Genomic DNA, 23642 nt, shown 5'->3' with positions numbered 1-23642 from the left:
CACAATTGTCTTTTTTGCAGGTTTAAGTATTGCTGGTAATTTGCAGCAGTTTAGTATTGATAGAAATGCCTATTAAGTACAGTTTTTTAAGTACTGAGTTTTAATCATGATTTTATTGTTTCAATAGTAACTAAGGGTGCAAAGTGATAGAAAATCAACATCAGAGTTCAGTGATTCAGTATCAGACTCTAACATTGTTTCAACATTAACAGTGTTTGACAGTTTGACGTTAAAACAATGTCAGCGTTCAACATTGATTCAATATCAAATTCTGATGTTTCAACATTAACAGAGGGTGCAAACGTGACGTTACATCAATATCAGATTGATTCAATAGAATTGCCTGATATTGATTTAACATTGTTTCAATGGATATTTTCTATCTGGGATTGTTCCCTCATCCACCTGCTGTCTCGTGGAAGCTCTGGCCACACAGCAAAATCTCCAGTGTTAGATTAACACTGGAGATTTTGCTGTGCACCACCAAGAAACTGAGTTATTTTTACACATCTGCCAGCATCTGGGCAATCCACCACTTTTCATTGTTTATACCGTTCCCAACGACAAAAAAAAAACTATCGGCCCATAAAAAGGAAAAATCACCATCAGGGTGATTGCCTGATGGCCAGTCGAGCTATGGTTAGCTATGGTTAGAGCCCACTCCTATCATATTTTTCAGTAATTAACACTTCAATAGTAAATATGAACAAGTCATCTTTATGAACCAGCTGTCGTCTTTATTCATTTTCTGCCACTTCCTGTTCTGATCTTTATTCTGCAAACCTGTGTCCAGTTTGCTCATCACCTGTGTGTGTCAAATCACAGTTTTCACGTTGTTCCTGTTTCATGATCATTTTTTATCATGAAGACAAAAGCCAGCCTTTCATCAGCCATGTGGAGATGAGGAGCAGCAAGAAGCAGTGAGGTGTGGTGGAGGTGAGTGACCAGCAGAGGGAGACATAACTCAGAGGACTCAGCTTCCAGAGTGAGGGATGCTGGGAGGAGGAAGAGGAGGAGGTGACACCAGCAGAGGCTGCAGAGATGCTAACAGCTCAGACACACAAACACACTCTGGCAGGAGCTAACTGCTAACACACGCAGAGAGACAGACACTCACACAGGCAGAGAGACAGACACACACACACACACACACACAGGCAGACAGGTAAAGGCAGGCTGAAGCTGGCAGCACACACACTTTGTGTGAACTAGCTGCTGTTAGCATGCTGTGGAGAGAAGGCTAATCTACTGACACACACACACACACACACACGCAAAGCAATGCAGTGTCCAGGGCTTTCAATTGGACGGTGAGTGATTTATCAGTTAGACCCTTAGGTGTGTGTGTGTGTGTTAATATGTTGATGACAACTGCTATGTGCTGCTGCTGTTGCCATGGAAACAGTCATGTATTTGTTCTGTCAGAGAAGTCACCTGTCAGACATCGAACATGTGATCAGTACCAGGTGAGTAAGAAGGTGTGTAGCTGTGCAGCCACAGTTGCAGAGTGCTCCTACCTCTGTGTACTGCTTGGTACAGCAGTATGCAGCTGCGCTACCACACTGAAGTCTAGTTCTCCTTTGCCGGTGAAGATCTGGAACCTGCTCGCTAGAAGTTTAACTTCCAGGGAAAAGCTTCTTTATTTTGGAATGACGTCAGACACTTACAGAGGTTTTCATCAGATTTATCAACCATGATTCTGGTTTTGGTTTCCTGCGCTGGATGAGGTTTTTGTGTTTGATTGATTGCTCTACACTCTTGGTGTAACTGCAGCCCATGGCCACCAAACGTTAGAACGCCTCAGAAGAGAATCCCTGTCAGTGTGGACGTGAAGCTGTGTGCAATCTAAACCATGCCGCAGCAGATTAATGACTGCCCTCATGTTGTGGACATTCTCAGACATTCTCTTGGCAGACGTGTGGTCCATTTTTTGGGATATTCTTCAGTAGTTTGGGTTGGGATCATCACTGATGGCAACTAGGAGTTAATGCAGTGTTTCAAAATAACTACCCAGAGAGCTGCCTGGAGAGATCTCAGCATGGTCACCAGTAGTGTAGTAGTGTGACGTGCTTCTACTTATACTGACTGTGTGTTCTTGGTTGTGTGTGCGAGCACAGGTGCAGATGTAGTCAAACCTCAGATTGACAAACACTTGAGTGGGGGGCGGAGCCTGCAGGTGGTGATGTCAAAGCGAGGAGCAGGAGGGCGGGGTAAGGGGGAGCGACTGGACACCATGGCAACTCTTCAAGCAGCCAATGAGGAGCTCAGAGCAAAACTGACAGAGATCCAGATCGAACTACAACAGGAAAAGAACAAGGTAAGGACTACAAAACCCAGAGTATCCCAAAAAGTTGATCCTGTTTATTTGGACGTTTTCAGTGGGAGAAATGTTTCATCATCAAGTGACGTCTTCAGTCTCTGCTGACTGCAGGTTTCCCCAAACTTATAGACAGTTCATTGCACAATAACTGAAAGTAGCCCACTGAATGAACAATGGGCTGTGAGTTCAGTTTATGATCATTAGTATGCAAAGTGACATGACCACTGATCAGTGTCCATGAGTACCTTTCACAGAGAGTTGGAGAATGGCTGCAATCACAGCATTGTAAAATGGTAAATGGCCTGTATTTATATAGCGCTTTACTAGTCCCTAAGGACCTCAAAGCGCTTTACACATCCATTCACACACTGGTGATGGCAGCTACATTGTAGCCACAGCCACCCTGGGGCACACTGACAGAGGCGAGGCTGCCGGATACTGGCGCCACCGGGCCCTCTGACCACCACCAGTAGGCAACGGGTGAAGCGTCTTGCCCAAGGACACAACGACCGAGACTGTCCGAGCCGGGGCTCGAACCGGTAACCTTCCAATTACAAGGCGAACTCCCAACTCTTGAGCCACAATCGCCCCCATGGTGACAGATGGACCCTTAGGCCCCCTCCTCCATTCAGAGATGGTCTTTCCCCTGACTCCGCCCTCAAACCAGCGTTCCTCCCTGTCCAGGATGTTACATCCTCATCATTGAAAGAGTGTCCACTGGCCTGTAGGTGTGAATAGACTGCAGAGTCCTGGCCTGATGAGGTGGCTCTTCTGTGTTGTGCCGTCCTCTTAGCCAGAGGTTGTTTGGTTTCCCCGATGTATAAATCCTGGCACTTAACAGCGCACACTCTGTTACTCTGTGGGGGGAAACTAACCTCACAGCCCATTGTTTATTCAGTGGGCTGGTTTCAGTCATTATACAAATGTCCTGTTTATAAGGATGTAAACCTGCAGTCAGCTGAGACTGAAGACGTCACCTGGATGATGATGAAACGTCTCGCCCACTCAAAACATCCAGATGAACAGAATCAAACTTTGGGATTTTCTTACCTGGATGATTGAGTATGCATCAAGAAAAAACTCAGAGTACCACAAAGATTACTGCAAAAATTTCACAGTACTCAGAGTAATGTAATGATAATACTGAGTACTGTAGGTGAGCCGACTGGAGAGGGAGAAAAGTCAGGAGCTGAAGGCAGAGCATCACCGGGCGGCGGTTGCTGTGACTGAGCTGAGGACCAAACTCCACGAGGAGAAGCAGAAGGAGCTTTCACTCACCCGGGAGACGTTACTACGGCAACATGAGATGGAGCTCATGAGGGTCATAAAGATCAAAGATGGTGAAATCCAACGTCTTAATGGACTGGTGCTCACCTTAAGGGATGGATCCACAGACAAGGTGAACCACCTAAAGCACACCTGTCCGACACCATCCATCTGTCCATATTGTGTTCACTGCATTAAGCTCCTCCTCCACTGTACACACATATTATATGAACTTGGCCACGGTGATGTTTGTCTCTTGAGACAAATATATTTGGATGAGGGTGGAGTGCTAAGTTATCAGCTAATGCTAGCTAGCTTGGTTAACGAGTTGCACCTGGGTGCATCACACTGCACAAATGACATAAGAGGTTGGCAAAGAGTGAATTTAACTCAAGCATGTGACACAAGCAGGCCATGAAGCAGGCCAGCAGATCAGCTGCTCTCAGCTTCTGCACATCCCAGTAATAAATATCATTTACTGCTGCTGCCTCTGCAATTTCACTGTAGAAAAAATGTAGTCTGTTATGTTTAATTTCAAACACTTCTCATTTTAGGCGTAGTAGCTGTTGGAAAATAAAGCTTTAGCTGTTTAACATACAACCCCTCATAATGTATTCCCGGTTAGATACCATATTTCTAGGCTTTTCAGGGCCGAGTACAATAATCTCAGTTTGATCTGAATGAAGAAGCAGAAAGTTAGCGGCCATCCAGGTCTTTATGTCTTTAAGACATTCCTGCAGTTTAACTCATTGGTGTGTGTTATCTGGCTTCATGGACAGATAGAGCTGGGTGTCATCTGCATAGCAGTGTAAATGTATGCTATGTCTTCTAATGATGCTGCCTAAGGGAAGCATGTATGATGTAAACAGAATTGGTCCTAGCACTGAACCCTGTGGAACTCCATAATTAACCTCAGTGTGTGAAGAGGACCCCTGCAGCACAGTAGCTGTAATACCTGCATCTGGGCTGTATTCGTTCTTTACCGCCAGAGGACACCATTGGCTCTTTGTTCTCATGCTATTCAGGTGAGGAGCGCCCTGCTGGGGGAAGTGGAGGAGGCGAGAAGGAGCTGGGAGGCGGAGCGTTGTCGCTTCCAACACGAGATTCTTGAGCTGAGAGGAGCAAAGAGGAATGCTGAGGAGGCGCTGACATCGGCTCAGCAGGCCTGCCAGGCCAGAGCGGCCGAGCTGCGATCAGCTCATCATCAACACCAAGAGGAGCTTAACAGGACCAAGAGAGACTGTGAGAGAGAGATTCGCCGCCTGGTAGGAGCCTGTGACGCACACATGACTGTTTACACATTCATGATAGCTACACATAACCAGGCGCTGTGTGTTGAGGTGGCCGAGCGGCTCATCTGCTAATCAGAAGGTCGGTGGTTTGGATACTGAAGCGTCTGACATATCACAAACATGGACAGCTTTACTATTAGCATTACAACTAAAGGTAAACCTAGAAAATATAAAGAGGTTAAACACAGAAGACAGAATGAAAGAAACACAGCTGCTGCACACAGCACTTGTGTGCTGTATGAGCATAATCGGCCAGCTGCAGCTGCTTCGGCCTCATCCCGTGCAACATCTAAGGTGGGTAGATGATCGATGAAAGTCCTCCGCCATGTTGCTCGGGGGCGGCCTGGGTTGCATCTTCCGTGGACATGACGACCCTGGGCAGTCAGTGCGGGAGTTGGCGTAAAATGTGACCTCCAAAGCATGTGAGCACGTGTGTGCTCTAAACACTTTGTTCAGTATAATTGGAGAAGGTCTACTAAAATAATGAAGTTCAGCTCATTTGAAGACAGGAGACTAAAAATGGCGACTGTAAGTAAACAGATTTATCAGATCACAGCTCTGTCGTTAACACACAGTAGAATTTGATGGATTAGAATTGAGTGTCTCACTATATTAATGTTTAGAGACAATTTTAGTTGTTTATTCTTCCACTGCAGGTTTGGTGGAGTTGTGTAATGTTCTGATGAAAAAATAAAAACAGAATTTAAATGTAGAATTAGACTTCCTGCAGATTTATGCTTATTAAAAACTCAAAAATGCGTTCTGGCAAAAATGAAGTCCCGGTTAAGATGAAATTCCCAACTGCTGTGACTCTGGAAACATGGGAATCATCAATCCAGCGGCGTTTTTTTAAATAGAAAACGAGCGTGAAGGGTCGTTTTCTTTTTTTTTTTTTTTTAAATATTTTTATTGAGAGACAAGTGTACAGTAGTTTACAATGACAACACAATCTGTTCCCCTCACATATTTTTTAGTTTTTCTTACATGAACAGACACAATAACACACACACAGGCACACCTACACACACGCTTAAGTAAACAAACAAAACAAAACCTAATAAGAAACCCAAAACAAACACAAACCCCAAAAGGGGGGAAAGAGAAAAAAAAAAAAAAAAAAAAAAAAAAAAAAGGGGGGGGGGGGGGGAAGAGACATGATATTAATCAGCTGGTAGAGCGTTTAATGACTTGCAATAGTCCACGAAGGGGCCCCAGATAGAATAAAATTCTCTGTATTTGCCCTTCGCCACAAGGCCTATCTTTTGCAATTTAAGAGATGACATCACATCTCTAAACCAAAAAGAAACTGAAGGTGGCTTTGAAGATTTCCAAAGGAGTAAGATGCAACGTCTAGCCAAAAGTGATGTAAAGGCAAAAATTTTGAAGTGTGTAGGGTCGGTTAGACCAGTGTTGACTGGAAGCCCAAAAACAGCTAGAAAAGGGTCCATGCAGATTTGGGTCCCAAGAGCTTTGGAAAGAATAACTGAATACTGACTCCAGAAGCCATGGAGTCTTGGGCACAGAAAGAACATATGGCCTAGGTCACATGGGGTGGCATGACATCTCTCACACTGATCCATCACTTGTGGGTAAATCTCAGACAGACGAGACTTTGAATAGTAAACCCTGTACAACACCTTGAACTGGATGAGTTGTAACCTGGCACAGGACGTACTATAACGGACATTGGATACTGCTTTCTCCCATTGCTGATCCGAAAAAATTATTCCTAACTCCTGCTCCCAAGCCCCCCTAATTTTAGCAACGGAATGGACATTTAAATCCATAAGTTGTTTATATATTAAAGATATAATTGACTTCTTATTGGGTTTAAGGGATAAGAATTCCTCCCATGGTTGGACATTTGGGAGAAGAGGGTAGGAGGGGAAGAGAGCAGAAGTGCAATGCCGTGCCTGAAAATAACGGAATAGATTGGTAGCCGGAAGATTTGTTTCTGAACACAGGTCTAAAAAAGTTAAGAAAGTGCCATCTTTATAGAGATCCTTAAATGTATTAATACCATGACGCTTCCACTGTACATAGGTACCATCAATGAGGCCAGGAGTAAACAGATGGTTCTGCGTGATGGGCATGTGTACTGACGCAGAGATGTACTTAAAATGACTCCTGAATTGTGACCAGACCCTTAGACTAGACTGTACCACGGGATTTTGGGTGAAATGAGAAGGCTTAAGTGGTAGTGGAGAGAATAATAAAGCTTCTAAGGATGAGGAAGTGCACGACAGGCGTTCCAGTTTGCACCACAGCAGGTCTTGAGATTCAAGCCAATGGGTCAATTTGTGAACATGAGAGGACCAATAGTAAAATAAAAAGTTAGGCAAGGCAAGACCACCATCAAATGTCAGTCTCTGTAATAATGATTTCCTCACCCTGGGGTGTTTCCCTCCCCACAAAAACGATGTAACTAGCTGGTCTAACTTTTTGAAAAAAGCTTTAGGTAAAAATATAGGAATACTCTGAAACAGAAATAACAATCGAGGCAAAATGTTCATCTTTACAGCATTGATCCGACCAATTAGGGACAAAGGTAGCGATTTCCATCTCTGAAAATCTGATTGAATTTGAGTCATTAAAGGGGAGAAATTGGAAGAGTATAGAGAAGACAAAGTACGAGTCATGTTAACTCCCAAATATTTAAAGCCAGCAGGGCTAAGTCTAAAAGGAATGTCAGATTGTTTAAGTGTAAGACTTAAAGAATTTATGGGGAAACATTCACTTTTAAGAAGATTTATTTTGTAACCTGACAGAGAGCCGAACTTGTTTAGTAGAGACACAATCGATGGTATGCTAGATAAGGGATCAGAAACATATAGAAGCAGGTCATCTGCATATAAAGACAATTTTACGTCAAGGCCTGACCGGGAAATACCACGAAAATGAGGAAGGGCCTTCAAAGCTACAGATAGGGGTTCAATTACAATAGCAAAAAGTAGGGGGGACAGGGGGCAACCCTGTCTCGTCCCGCGTGACAATGAGAAGTAGCCAGAGGAAACACCATTTGTATAGACACTGGCTTGGGGTGCCCTGTACAACAGTCGAATCCATGAAATGAATCTGTCCTTGAAACCAAATCTTTGCAAGACCGCAAAGAGAAAGCTCCACTCTACACGATCGAAAGCTTTCTCAGCATCAAGTGAGATAACTACTTCTGGATTAGTGGTTGAGTGTTGGGAAAGAATGACATTCAAAAGCGTGCGGACATTAAAGAACAGCTGGCGGCCTTTAATAAAGCCATTCTGTTCATCTGAAATAATAGTAGGAAGAACCTTTTCAAGGCGAATTGCTAAAATTTTAGCCAAGACTTTAACATCAACATTCAGCAGTGAAATAGGCCTATACGAGGTGCAAGACGTAGGATCCTTACCCTTCTTTAAGAGAACAGTAATTAGTGCTTGAGACAATGTAGGGGGCAATAGACCACGTTCAAAAGATTCATTATACACTGAAAGAAGTAGTGGGGCTAACTTGTCTATAAAAGTTTTTAAAAATTCAACTGAAAACCCGTCAGGTCCTGGTGCCTTACCATTGTGCATGGTCTTGATTGCATGCACAATTTCATCCAGCCTAAGAGGGGCATCTAATTGTTCAGCTATAACAGGATCGACAGTGGGCATTGTAAGACCGTTAAAAAAAGAATCCATCTCTGAGGCGTCAGCAGCAGATTCAGATTCATATAGGGAGGAATAGTACGTCTTAAACACCTCGTTTACTTCCTTTGAATCAGAGACCGAGTTGCCTGCCGCATCTTTAATCTGGGAAATTAATCGAGACGAGGCCTGACGTTTTAACTGATGGGCCAAAAGCCTTCTGGGCTTATCACCATATTCATAATAAGTCGCACGCGCACGAAGTAAAAGACGTTCAGCATCTGCCGTAGAAAGTAAATCAAATTCAGTCTGCAAGTCAAGTCGTCTTTTATGCAAATCGGGAGTGGGACTGTCAACAACCTGTCTATCTATGTCACAAATTTGTGTAGTCAAAGTTTGAAGTTTGGCTTTGTGGCTTTTAGTGGAATGGGCAGAGAAAGAAATTATTTGCCCACGCACATATGCCTTAAGAGATTCCCAAAGCAATGACCTCGTAACAGTATTGCTGTCGTTAAACACCATAAATTCATCAATTGCGGATTTGATAAAGGTAACAAACCCCTCATCCGAAAGCAACAAAGAGTTAAATCTCCAGGGTGAGGAAAAAGAGGACTGGGCTATGAGCTTGATGTCAACGCTAAGTGGTGCGTGATCGGAAATGACAATAGGATGATATGTAGATGACAGTACTTTTGGAATAAGGGAACCGTCCACAAAAAAATAATCAATCCGCGAAAAGGACTGATGTACCTGAGAAAAGAAAGAGTACGCTCTGGCAGTAGGGTTAGAAAACCTCCAGGGATCTACAAAACCATTCTGAGACATAAACTCAGAAATAGACTTGGACATAGAGGATTGGGTCAGGGTCCGAGGATTCGAACGATCTAAGGCAGGATCAATAACACAGTTTAGGTCACCACCCAATATCAAAAGATGAGTATCAAGGGAAGGGAGACTACTCAAAAGTGCATCTGTAAAACCTGGATTATCAAAATTTGGCGCATACACATTGACTAAGAGGACGGGTACATTGTACATGGTGCCTACAACAACCAAATACCTCCCGTTTTTGTCAGCTTTAATCTCAGAGGCTGTAAACTGTACCCTTCTGTTTATTAAGATCGCCACCCCCCTGGCTTTTGAATTAAACATTGAATGGAAAGTATGACCCACCCATGGGCACCTGAGCCTAAGATGATCCCGATCTCGCAAATGGGTCTCTTGCAAAAACATTACATCACTCTTTAAACGTTTAAGATGCGTAAATATTTTAGATCGTTTAATTGGGCTATTCATACCTTTGACATTCCAAGTTAAAAATCTAATACCACTATTGCCTAAGGACTGACCTGAAGTGCTGATCATTGCAGAAAGACAAAAGAGAAAATACTTATTTCTTCACCCCCAAAGAAAGAACAAGTGGGAAAAACACACTCACACAAACACACAACGCAAACCCACAACAACAAAAGTACAGCTTCAGAATAAAAATAATAATAACACGTCAAACACACCCACCCGCCTCCCCCCTGCACAGCAAAAGCCCCCATCCCCAAACGACGGAGACGGCAGTGCACGCTCCCACCCGGAGCAATCTGAACAAAAACGCTCCCGACTACGAAACGAACCGTGTCAAACCAAAGCTCCAACAGAGTCTTTTCTCAATAGATTAAAAGGCACAAATAAAATAAAAATAACCCAATTATATTTTACTATTAGACAGGTAAAACAAAACAAGTGTTTGGCAGAGTAACAAACTTAGCTTACCACAATGATGTTTGGATTAGGATCATACGCTATTTCAAACAGACAAACATTGTCCTGCTATATCTTTTATCTTGTGGTTATTGTCTTAATATATTCCTTGGCCTCATCTGGCGAGACGAAGTCGCGCTGCATTCCTTGATAAGTGATCCGTAGTCTTGCCGGATAGAGGATCCCAAATCGGACTCCCTGGATGCCGCGAAGCTGGCGACGGACCTCATTGAAAGCCGCACGGGCCCGCGCTGTCTTAGCGGTGTGGTCGGGGAACACAGAAATGGTCATATTATTTATCTGCACTCTCTGCAGCTCCCTGGCCTTCTGGAGAATCCTAGCACAGTCCGCGTAATAGTGCAGCCTCCCAACCACAGCACGGGGACGTTCACCGGTGTTAGGTTTGGGGGCCAAAGTTCGGTGGGCTCTGTCTACAAGCGGCTCCTTCCCAAGCTGAAATGCCTCCATCAACAGCACGGACACATCTGTAGCGGACAGGACGTTCTCCTCTGGCACACCAACAATGCGTATATTATTGCGGCGAGACCTGGACTCCAAATCCTCGCATTTATTCTCCAATTTGGCCAACTCCTTTGACATCGCATCAACTTTGGCTTGGAGGTGGACAATATCATCTGTACATGTGGAGAGAGACTGCTCCATCCCCGTAACCGTGCTCCTGAGGCCAGCGAATTCCTGCCGCATGGTAGTTATATCTGAGGAAAGGTCCGTTTTTAGTTGCTGTATGTCGGACCTGATAGACGTGAGATTCTCCGCAAACGCTGCCGTCAGTTCCTTTTTAAACAGTGATGAAATTTCTTCACGAAGTTCAGAGAGGAGTTCAGCCTTCGTGAATTTTTCCGTATCGACGAGCGGCGTGTCGGGTGACCCAGGCCGTGGCGAAGTTTTACCACGAGGCGGGGATGCAGTGTTAGCAGCAGGCCGCAAGTTCGGCTGAGAGGTGCTTGCGCTCTTATTAACCTTACGCGACATTGTAAACACAAAAGGCAAAAACAGTCTTGTCTCGGAACTATACAAAAAGAAAAAACCCGTCAAAAAGTGCCTGGAAATGCTAGATAATAACTAGACTCTGCAGGAGCTACGCTCGGTGCGACCTACGCCATAGTCACATAAACCGGAAGTCCGAAGGGTCGTTTTCTGTTTGGATGCAGAGTTTAAACCTGACCAAAGCATTGAGCAAGCAGCTGTCGTTGTGCAGTCAGTTAAAAATATTAAACCATAGACATCGTGCAACTTGTCTCTGAATAAGATGAAAAATGTGAAACTGGCAGATGAATGAGCCACTAAAACTGGAGCGTTCCTCTGGTGGACTCTGATGAATAAATGCATTATTATGAAAGTGAATACATGAGTAACACGGAGTGGTACGACACAAACACAGACTGGTGCAGTACAGAGGCTGAACACCGGCTCACTGAAACTCCGCCGGGGACAACGATGACCTAAGACATCAACCTAAGCTGCTGGCCCAACTTATTTCTCTCAAAGTTAAAAAATCTGTGATTTTATCACGTACACATTAGTAAGATACGGTATCACGTACAAGGTTCATGCCTCAGGCCATGGAACGAAAACTTTTCAAGATTTCATTTTGACCACTGTCCTCGGTCCCGAACCCTCCCTCACATACTTCCTTTAAGGTAGAACGGACAAATTCGCACCCCAAGACTTTGTGTGGGTGGTTACCAGGTTACACTAATCTCACCTTTTAGGTTAGTGAGTAAGTAAACGTACTGCTCGCTTACATATGATGGGGTTGGAAGTTCACAGTAAAATCACAGATGCAAACTAGATCCAGCACCAAAGCAGCTGCACTAACATCCTGCAAAGGTTACCTGAGACATCAGCCAAAATAATTTATCATGGGCAGAGTCACAAAACTTTCTGACTCTAGCTTGTTTATGAGCGTGTGCACCTGCAGATTTCTCTGGACAAACCCGAAGCTCAGATACTCAGTGTGCTATACACGAGTCATTCAGGTACAAAAATCACCTGCTTCATTTTACATTACAAAGACTAGAAAGTTGTTTCTGGACCTGACTCTCACTTGTGTGTATGAAATAACCCAAGCCTCAGTTCTCACCCCTCACCTGTCTCTGATAAAACAAAGACAGCTGACTAACCTTGCGTCCTCTAATCTGTCTCGCTGTCTGTCGCTCACCTGTCCGTCTCACCTGTCTGTGTCTCACCTGACTGAAGAGAGAGAAAACCGAAGGACGTAGCTGACTAACCCCGTCTCCTCTAACCTGTCTCAATGTCTGTCTCTCACCTGTCTGTGCGCAGATGGATGAGATAAAGCTGAAGGACAGAGCTGTCAGTGTTTTGGACAAAGCCCTCGGTCTGCAGGCTGGACACGCCCACCGCCTCCAGCTGCAGACTCAGGCTGCTGAACAGCAAATTGCAGCCCTGAGAGATGCACAGAGGGCGGGGCTAAACCACCCCACTCTTAACCCTAACCCCAACAACGCTCCTCACATTGTAAGCTCCGCCTCTTCCTGCTTGTTTAAACTGCATGTGAAAAAGCCATCTCATTTGCTTCATGTCACAAAAGCCCCAGAGCATTACAGTGGGAGTTCCTGTTTGTGTTGTGCTACTGATTCATGACTTATATACTGTGTCACCCTCAGCTGTGTGCCAGGCACAAGCCTGCACCAGTGCAGAAACAAAGCAGATTCAGCAACCACTGGGACTGAGCCTGTCGTCATGGCTGCGATTTATGATTGTGACTTTAGTGATACAAGCCTGCTGTATTCACCGAATATTCACAGCACCACAGACCGAACCGCAGCAGTCAAAGACAGGATAATACCTACAGAGCAGCTGGATGCTGCTAGAGATCAGCTGTTCACAGAGAGTTAAACTGGCACAGCATCTCTCTACTGTGGTGTCTGCAGTGTTTCCCTTCACTGTTCACATAGACCAGAAGGAAGGCAGCAGTTTAGCTAAAATAATCCAGCAAACATTCCCCAATGTCAGCTCTCAGGGGCTCTGTGTATTTTTTAACATCCCACATCAGGCTCCTTCTTCATCAACTATCAATATACTCAACATTCACTGAGCCATCCAAAAACCTGCACAGGTGTATGTGTTCAGGTGACTAATACTGGGAAGGACAAACAGCATCAGGGACCACAGCAAGTACCAATACCAAGACAGTGCTGTGGTCTTGTGTTGAGACAGATTTTTAAAATGTCACAAAACTGAAGCCTAATTTTAAAAGTAGAGTGAGTGTGTACAGAAGAGGGGCCTGGAAACTGAAGGCTCTGCCTCCCATTCTACTTTTAAATACTCTAGGAACAACAAGTAGGCCTGCAGAGCGAGAGCGAAGTGCTCTAATAGGGTGATATGGTACTACAAGGTCATTAAGATAAGATGGGGCCTGATTATTTAAGACCTTGTATGTGAAGAGCAGGATTTTGAATCCTGGATTTAACAGGAAGCCAAAACAGGAGAAATCTGCTCTCTCTTTCTAGTCCCTGTCAGGACTCTTGCTGCAGCATTTTGGATCAGCTGAAGGCTTTTCAGGGAGTTTTTAGGACTTCCTGATAATAATGAATTACAGTCGTCCAGCCTGGAAGTAATAAATGCATGAACTAGTTTTTCAGCGTCACTCTGAGACAGGATATTTCTAACTTTAGAGATGTTGCACAAATGGAAGAAAGCAGTCTTACATATTTGTTTAATATGTGCGTTGAAGGACATGTCCTGGTCAAAAATGACTCCAAGGTTCCTCACAGCGTTACTGGAGGCCAAGGTAATGCCATCCAGAGTAAGAATCTGGTTAGAGACCATATTTCTAAGATTTTCAGGGCCGAGTACAATAACCTCAGTTTGATCTGAATTAAAAAGCAGAAAGTTAGCGGCCATCCAGGTCTTTATGTCTTTAAGACATTCCCTGATGGGTAGATAAAGTTTGGTATTATCCTCATAGCAGTAAAAATGTATGGCAAGCCTTTGAATGACACTGCCCTGATACTGATATTTGCCCTAGTGCAGAACCTTGTGGAACTTTATAATTAACCTAAGTGTGTAAAGAAGAAATTGGAGTCTGTTATTTAGATATGATTAAAGAAACCACAGCAGTGCATCGTCTAATCGCTGTAACTGCACTGAGGTCTACTGGACAGATCATTTGTAACCTTCACTAAAGCTGTTTACTGTGATGAGCTCTGAAACCTGACTGAAACTCTTCAAATATAGTTCATATAAACTGTGTTTGAATGTGTTAACACTAACCCTTTCCAAACTGTTGAGTTGGTATCTTGATGCATGCTCTATCATCCAGGTAAGTAAACCCCAAAAGGTTGATTCTGTTTATCTGGACGTTTTCAGTGGGAGAACCTTTTTGTCACTCATCCAGGTAGGGCTGCTCGATTATGGCAAAAATGATAATCACGATTATTTTCACTGAATCTCGATTATGTGATGATATTTATTTAACAATAACAATGTGTTGAATAATGACTTTAAAGATTGTCACAAAATAATCTAAAATAGTGCAAACACTGATAACAGTGCAAATGTTTGCAGTATAACAAATAAATGAAAAATGTAAACATCTGTGTTTAGTGAACTTTGCAGTGTTGCTCTGTGGTGCAGCTACGACACCGAGGAAAGTTTACACACTGTGTCTACTTGATCCACGTCTGACTGAACCCATAATGTTTCCACACCACTGAAGTTTTTTTCCTCTCTTTTCAACCAACAGCAGTCACTCTCCTCTCCAAATAACTTCTGCTGAGCTTTCCGAGCTTCCCTCGGGTCCTCTTAGTCAGCGGTCCCCAACCCCCGGGCCTCGGACCGGTACCGGTCCGTGAGTCGTTTGGTACCGGGCCGCGAGAGTTGAGGCTCAGGCTTGAAATGTCTGGTTTTCAGGGTTTTTATCGGTTTTCAGCGTTATTTTGTTATCGTTTTTATCGTTTACTCTGTTTTCCTGGGTCTTTTCACGTGTGTTATGAATAAATATATATAAATATAAATATATTTATTATATAATATAATATATAAATATAATAAATCTTATTTTTTTCGGTACCAGTACTAGTTTTATTTTGTTGTATTTATCCGCGACACCTTAAAGGCCGGTCCATGAAAATATTGTCGGGCATAAACTGTCCGTGGCGCAAAAAAGGTTGGAGACCGCTGCTCTTAATCGTGGTGACACGTGTTGGAAATGCAGAGAGGTGCGCTCGATTTGCCACACGGAGCAGCGCGAGAGTAAAGCACGAGGGAGGGGCTAATAATCGGCTCAGTCATTTTTAATGATCGTTGAAAGCCCAGATCGTAATCGAGATTAAAATTCGATTAATTGAGCAGCCCTACATCCAGGTGACTTCTTCAGTCTGACTGCAAATTTCCAACCTTATAAACAGTACGTTTGCACAATGACTGAAACTAGCACCACTGACGAACAGTGGGCTGGGAGTCAGTTTCATAATCATTGTTGAGATGGTACTTGACCTAATGACTGCTCTGTGACTGCTAATATCCAACATGTTTTAAATAACACAGTATAATACCCCCTAATAGTTAGACTGAGTCACGCTGTACTTCTCTCAAAGTATACCACCAGAGGCATCTTTCTTATAAATAATACCCCAGTTGCCCAGCAGAGTGTTTCAGGGCCTTCCTAGCCATCCTAACAGTCTTGAAGTGTACAGCATGGTAAAGTCCTGAGTTACCATCCAGGCTAATTTGAGACCGGAAATTAAGGCCAATAACAGGTTGACTTCAGCCAAACTTTTTGCTGTTTCACCTCAAGAAATGTGGTGTCTACACAAACTACATGTGCAGTCTTCTTCTACAGACCAGGCTCAAAGGGCTAAGGTAGACAGAGAGAGACAGAAAACTTAGGCTTTTAAAACAAACTTGGAGCTAACCAGACCTTTAACACTCTAGCAGAAAGATGCACTCAACTTTCTCATGGACCTTTTAAAATTTTGCTGACTAGTTATCAGAGAGTGATAGAACACTAAAATGGGATGTCTATAAGTAAAAGTCCTCTGTAAAGGTTTGTTGACTTTGTGCCAAAGTTCCTTAGAGGTTCACCTTTTAACACCATTTGTACTGTTACTGAATTCTCTTAAGATTTCAGTTTGTTCTGTTTGATTTTCAGTTTGTTTCAAATTATATTTTTAGTAATTCAGTGTTGAAGAAATTCCTATTGTATGAAAATACAAAAGAAACTTTAGATTTTTCATGTGTTTGCATGCTACCTCGCTGATGATGCTTGAATGCAGTTTGCAGTTAGGCATTTGGTTGGTGGCTGACCTTTGACCTGGGCTGTCGTTCTTGTGCTCAGTCTCAGGAGGATCGTGACACTCGGAGGTTTCAGCTGAAGATAGCTGAGCTCAGTGCCGTCGTCAGGAAGTTAGAGGATAGAAATGCTCTACTGTCAGAAGAACGCAACGAATTGGTAAAGCACACACACACACACACACACACACACACACACACACACACACACACACACACACACACACACACACACACAAAACCTTATATTGGACCCATTGCTCATTTCTTTATTTATCTCTTTACCTGTCATGTGTGGTAGTTTTAGCAAACAGAATCATGGCCTGAATGCTTTGTTGTGCCAAACACATTTGTTTTACCAAGAGGAGAACTATGGCCTCTCTGTAGGCTCCTATTGTTAATCTTTTTTTTGTTTATATATATATATTTTTTTACATTATTATCAGAGTGGGTGTTGTGCTGAAGCAGACAGGAGGTTGGAGGCCAGTTTGGTGAAGGTGGAGAGTCTAGGTTGATGCAAACAGGGTCTCCAACTGCTGCATCTGTAACAAAACACAAAGCACCTGAAAGACACAACAAGGCAAGATTCTCAAACATACAATTTTGTCATATGTGGGAGAAGATTGTGAGCGTTTGTATGAGCAGTATGTTTCTTTTTATGTCAGTGCAGTGGTGGCCTGTTGGGTGAGTGTGGAAATTAGACTGCGATTAGATTTGAGGAGACATGAGCAGATGGTCAACAGTGCTCATCGCCGCCTCATAGGGCTGCTTGATTATGGCAAAAATGATCATCATGATTATTTTCACTGAAATTAAGATCTCGATTATTTGATGATATTTATTTAACCCTTTAAGACCTACCATAGAACCAAGTCCGCCAGAGCTTATATTATTTTTTTACATGTTGTAGAGCCATTTGTGGGAGCATTTCAAGTTGCTATACATCAATACAACTGTTATAGCCCATATTTTAATAATATGTATGCATTAAGTCCATAGTAACTACATTAATTGCAAAAAAGTGCAAAAAACTACAAAAAATTGAAAATCGTTTTTGTTTTTTTTGCATATATTTCTACTTGGAGAAATTTAAGAGGTTTGTCCCTCAAAACTTTAAATACAAAAAAATTGTAAAAAATAGTTTACAACAACAGGAAATTTATTTTGAGTGTCTTGATAGTTTTATTTTGGAGATACAGCAATTTTTATATACTGCAGGAAAAACGAAAAACAATCCTATGATGCAAATTTGCAAAGAAAACAGCAGGTGCATCAAAATAAACTATTTCCAGCAGAGCAATTTGAGTTCCAAGCATCCCAGAAACTATTCAGAAAAGTCAAACATGACTTATAAAAACACCAGTATAGGCTTTTAAGGCCTACAAGTAAAAAACTACATTTTCTGCGAAAATGACGTCACTTCCGGTTTCGGGCAGGAAATGGCGGACATGCGATAGTTCGCGCTGACCTCCTTTTCAATGTGGGAAGTGTTACGAACAGCTGATCGGATCGGCAAAGCGTGTTTCTGGAATATTGTGTTTTTGTTCCTGCAAGCGCTTTTTATGCAATTTTTGCAAAGCTTTATGTGGAAGGAAACCGTGACCGAGGACAAGCTGATGGCATCAGATGTAAGTACAACTCCTCCGGTTTCATATGCAAAAAAATTATTGCGCTAGCTTACGCGGTTCAGGTTCTACAGGGATTTAAAAATAGTTACGCAAAATGGAGCGTGCTGCTCTGACCGGCTTTAAAGGGTTAACAATAACAATGTATTGAATAATGACTTTAAAAAATAATATAAAATGGTGTGCAAATACTGATAACAGTGCAAATGTTTGCAATATAAGAAATAAATGAAAAATGTAAACATCTATGTTTAGTGAACTTTGCAGTGTTGCTCTGTGGTGCAGCTACTACATCGTAGCAAAGTTTACAGACTATGTCTACTTGATCCACGTCTGACTCCGCGAACCCATAATGTTTCCACACCACTGAAGTCTTTTTTACCTCTTTTCAACCAACAGCAGCCACTCTCCTGTCCAAATAACTTCTGCTTAGCTTTCCGAGCTTCCCTCGGGTCCTCTTAATTGTTGTGACGCGTGTTGGAAATGCAGAGAGGTGCGCTCGATTTGCCACACGGAGCAGCGCGAGAGTAAAGCACGAGGGAGGTGCTAATAATCGGCTCAGTCATTTTTAATGATCGTTGAAAGCCCAGATCGTAATCGAGATTAAAATTCGATTAATTGAGCAGCCCTACCGCCTCAGCAGCCCACCCACCAACCTCTGGGTATCACATATGTCCCCAGACGTCCTATGTGTATGGTTATGTGTCCTGAACTGTAATGACTACAGTGTAATTAATGGCTGTGCAGCACAGTGAGCAAAGTCCTACCGATTGAGGCCTGTGAGGCATATATTCCCCCTCGTGATATTACGTGTGTTAGTGTTGTGCTGTCAGAAGAAGCGGGGAAGGAAAAAGCATGTAGTTCTCAGCACATAAGCCTGCAGGTTCTCAAAAGCCCCCAAGGCACAGACCGGACATCTCAGTGTGGGCCTACCCACCCCACCAGGTGAAGCAGCCAAGGGGATGCAATGCACCCCCACACAAGCACGGTCCCAACCAGAAAATGGGCAACCCCAGCACCAGGGCCCTGGACCATGCACACAAAGAGAAGAAGCCTGGAACTCTCTGGAACACAAGGAATTAAGGTCAGAAACAAACTCAGTTACTCGCCTCCCTCAATGCTACCCGGAGCATCTCCTTCCCCCTCAGAGCCCCACGTGCTCCACCTGCCAAGCAAGCAACTCAAACCAATCTTCATCTACCTCTGGTTCAGCTCCCTTCGCTTCCCTTCTAACTATGTTCTCCTTTATTTGCAGTTACTCCACATCCGAACACACTACATTTCCCTTCCTCATGTTTCAAGTTTATTTTCGTGTTTGTAATAAAGCCTGTGAGAAATCTATCTGCTGTCTCCATGTTTGATCTGCGCTTCGGTCCACGTTCACATACTGGCTCCCGGGCCCCCTTCACACAGTGAGGACTATGCGATGTATTTGTTTCCATATCTAATTCACTTACATCAGCTAAGATGCACAGCTTGGCTGAGGTTGGGATATGTCAACTAAACCATGTGGATAGGTCTCTGCCAGGCACGTGCAGAGGGGGGGGCTAGAGGGGCTTGAGCACCCGCCCCTTTAAACCTCTGCACGGCCCTGGTCTCTGCCACAACCTCTGAACAGGTGTACAAGACCATATACGGTAGTGTGTATATAGTTCTCAGTAGAGTTACCTCTGCAGTGTTTGCATATGCTAGAGTCTGCAAGACCTTTGTGGAACATCCTTTGTCCTGTATAGTTTGTTCTATGGAGAGTTTTGTATTGTATGAGTTGCTGCATTACAAAAGCTTTTTCCAGATGTGTTCTCCCTGCTGCCCCGTCATACCACTCTCACAGAGCGCTGTTTTGAAAAGCACCCTGAGTGACTGTGCATGCACTTCCCTATAGATTCCCCGAACATAAAAGGCAAATAGCTCACACTGTATTGGCTGCTATGCTGGAGATAGGGGTAACAGAAGAATCCCACAGTTCCTGGTGTAACCCCATAGTTCTTGTAGTTCCTGTGTGGATTATCACAAGGTAAATGAGGTATCACAGTTTGATGCTTATGCCCTGGGTCGATGAGCTCCTAGACTGGTTAGGTACTGGATATATCCAGGGGATAGATCCTTGTCTCCAGAGTCTAAGTAAAACGGGCCTTCTCCACTCTGTATGGTTTGCACGAATTCATCACACTTCTGTTGTTCTGAGCCCCAGTCACCTTTCTCATGGACCAAGTGCTGCATCCAAACACTTCATATGCTGCTCCCTACCTGGATTAGATTATGATCCATAACAACATCTATGTGGAGCATGTGCCGGTGGTCCTGGAGTGCCTGAGGCAGGGCTGACGGCCAACCGGAAGAAGTGTGTGGTTGGACAGACAGAGGTACAGTATCTGCAGTGCCACCTGGGAGTTGGATAAGTGTGTCCACAGATGGAGAAAATACAGCTATAACATCCTGCCTGCGTCTCATGACCAAAAAAGACGTGAAGTGGTTTTTGGGGCTGGCTGTTTGTGTCTGGCTTCATGAAGCTGACCAACACTTTGGCTGATCTCACTTGAGAACGTGCACCAGAGGATGGGTCAGTGCCAGGCAGCATTTGACCTGGTCAAAGAGGCTTTTTGTGGGGAACCTCTGCTCCACACCCCTGACTTTTCCCTTTCTTTCATTCTGCAGATGGATGCCTCAAACTGGGCTCGGGGCTGTTTTGCCCCAGCAGGTAAGGGGGGTCGACTGCCCTGAGACAGAGGCCATATACAGCACAGTGGAGAAGGAATGTCTGGCAATTTGGTGGGTGGTCGACTGCCTTCGTTATTATCTCTTGGGATGTTCATTCAGACCAAAAACTGTTGCAATAGCTTCACCGCATGAAGGATCTCAATGTCTGGATCACCCAGTGGTATCTGGCTCTCCAGCCATTTAAGTGAAAGGTGCTCTATAGGCTGGAGGCACAGATGGTCATGGCTACGTGGCGAGTTCTGGCCTGCGGCTCTGCTGGAAAGGAGAGGCTGTGCAGCGGGCTCGGAGGCAGTTCCATGAGGGCTGGCAGAGCAGTTGGGACTGATTGTTTAATCGTGCGCTTTCTATTTTAGTAGACAGCTAGGACCGGAGGAGGTGACCTGAACAGAGTTGATCCAGGTGATTGTAAGGAGCTTGGAAAGAAAAGCATCTGTACTTCTTCAAGTTGCTTGAAGACATTTCACCTCTCATCTTCAGTTCTAGGGTAGATGGTGGAGAGTCCCAGATTTAATTAATGTCACCTGACCGTACTGGAGTGGTGGAGCAGTTCTGAAAATTACAATTCAAAGGCAGAACTGCTGATTTGCTTCAGCTGATGGAGTAGTATAATATTAAGAGTGTCTGTCCTCAGAAAAGAGGTTTGTGAGTTACCACGCAAAAGTAAACATCAGCAAATAAGCTTACTGTATGGTCTGTATTTCCAGTTTGAATTTCTCTAATATCTACATTGTGTCTGATTGCTACTGCTGGTGGTTTGATGAAAATGACAAAAGCAACGGGGGAAGCAGACAGCCCAGTCTGGTGCCCCTCTGTAGATTGAAGCTGGGGAGTAAGGTTGTTTGTCCTAGCTGATGTGCTTCGAGAGGTGTATGAATTTCCAGTTTACCTGGTCAAATGGTTTCCTTATGTAGGGTCCTTATGTTGGCTGGTTTAAGAAGTACACTGACAATGGAAGAGTTCATTCTGAATTTGGTTTACCATTCTGAAAAAAGTGGGTGCCAATGTTGATGAAACTTTGCTGGAAAAGCGTCTCGACCTGGGGCTTTATTGTTTGGGAGATGCTGTAGGGCAGGGGTGCCCAATCCCGGTCCTCGAGAGCTACCGTCCTGCAGCTTTTAGATGCATCCCTACTCCAACACAGCTGAATCAAATGGTTTGATTACCTCTTCAGCATGCCATCATGTTTGGCAAAGGCCTGATAACAAGCCATTCATTTGATTCGGGTGTGTGGGAACAAGGATGCATCTAAAAGCTGCAGGACGGTAGCTCTCGAGGACCGGGATTGGGCACCCCTGCTGTAGGGCTTTGTGAAATTCAGACACTGGAGAGGTGAATCCAGAGCTGTCATTTGTTAGCCGTTTAGTTTCAGTGGATTTATATTGTTAAGAAATTCTTCAATGTCAGCATGGATTAATCTGGGGTGAATATACGTTTCCTAATTATTTGTTGTGCAGTACTGTTCTCCGTTGAATCCTTATAGATGTTTTTTCTTAATTTATCTTTAACTGGTTAGTAAGGAATTTTCCAGATTTATTGCCATGTTTAAAGTTCTTCAAACGCAGCATTTGTGTCAGAAATTGTGTTTTATTATTATTAATTATTTCATTTAACTATAGTTTTAGTTTTCTCAGGTTGTTAATTGTATGTTAATAGGGAGCTTCTAATGATTACATTTTCGGTTCTATTTTATTTGTGTATTATTTTGTCTTTCCTGATTTTCAAAAAAACACCGTTATATTCCTGGAAGGTCATTATTATCTTTCCCACTCTGATGTCCACTGATATGAACACCAAACATCGCAAAGACCAAAATCACTCATGTGTTGTTTGAGAATGTCGGTAGACTTCCAGTTCCTTTGACTCACAGCTGTACTGAGCATATCAATTTGTGGATTAAATACCAGGTTGACGTCTCCTCCTATTATAGGAGTGATGTCAGAGTGATCTGAAAGTGAAGTGAAGATGTAATAAAAAGGAGGGCCTATCAACATTTAGTGATTCATATTTTGAAAACATAAATTAAGTATTATAAATCCACCTTCTGGATCTGTAATACTGTTGCTAATGGTCAAGTTTATTTTTCTGCTAATTAATATGGCTACATGTCTTTGTTTTACCATATTTACCGCACTATAAGGTGCACGTAAAATCCTTAAATCTTCACAAAAATCGACAGTGCGCCTTATAATCTGGTGCGCCTTATGTATGAATTTTGGTTTGTGCTTACTGACCTCGAACCGGTTTTATGTGGCACACTGTGCTCAAAAATCTGTCAAAAAAAGATTTTTAGTGCCACTTTTTGGAGCATTACGGTTACTGTTGCCAGGAGCCTCGCGGAGTAATACGTACTGTGCTTCAACACAACATTACCGTGTTGTGTGTGTATAACGACTCCAAAATGGCACCCGCGAAGAGACACGCTTACGAAGCGGATTTTAAACTTCGAGCAATTAGTTAAGCAAAAGAAAATGGAAATAGAGCAGCTGCCAGACAATTCGGCATTAATGAGTCGATGGTGCGCAAGTGGAGGAAGCAAGAAGATGACCTAAAACAAGTAAAGACAACCAAAAGGAGTTTCCGAGGGAACACGGCGCGATGGCCGCAGTTAGAGGACAAAATTGAACAGTGGGTTATTGAACAGAGAACAGCAGGCAGAAGTGTCTCTACAGTCTCTATTCGACTCAAGGCTACAGCAGCACGTGACGTGCAGATTAACAACTTTCGAGGGCGACCTTCTTGGTGCTTCCGTTTTATGAAAAGGCATAATCTCTCAATCCGCACA

The 23642-nt window shown here is 43.5% G+C and overlaps 1 protein-coding gene across 2 annotated transcripts in view; it reads left to right on the top strand.

The window, feature by feature from the left end:
• Window positions 1-1041: 1041 nt before the first annotated feature.
• Window positions 1042-23642, top strand: part of jakmip3 (Janus kinase and microtubule interacting protein 3) — a 46927-nt gene continuing 24326 nt past the window's right edge. Inside the window, exons 1-6 of one of the 2 annotated variants that reach the window (XM_085417203.1) lie at window positions 1042-1310; window positions 2118-2317; window positions 3477-3719; window positions 4612-4851; window positions 12546-12740; window positions 16564-16677. In XM_085417203.1, the coding sequence (XP_085273329.1) occupies window positions 2183-2317; window positions 3477-3719; window positions 4612-4851; window positions 12546-12740; window positions 16564-16677 (927 nt within the window). In that variant the 5' untranslated portion in view covers window positions 1042-1310; window positions 2118-2182. Of the gene's footprint in view, window positions 1311-2117; window positions 2318-3476; window positions 3720-4611; window positions 4852-12545; window positions 12741-16563; window positions 16678-23642 lie in introns of those variants that run through there. The other variant, XM_085417204.1, reaches the window with a different exon arrangement.

This window comes from Rhamphochromis longiceps, linkage group LG8, assembly GCF_057381845.1.
Source record: "Rhamphochromis longiceps isolate RC_006_pf linkage group LG8, R_longiceps_female_GT1.1, whole genome shotgun sequence".
Classification (NCBI taxonomy): Eukaryota; Metazoa; Chordata; class Actinopteri; order Cichliformes; family Cichlidae; genus Rhamphochromis; species Rhamphochromis longiceps.
This window is presented reverse-complemented; position numbering and strand designations above follow the sequence as displayed.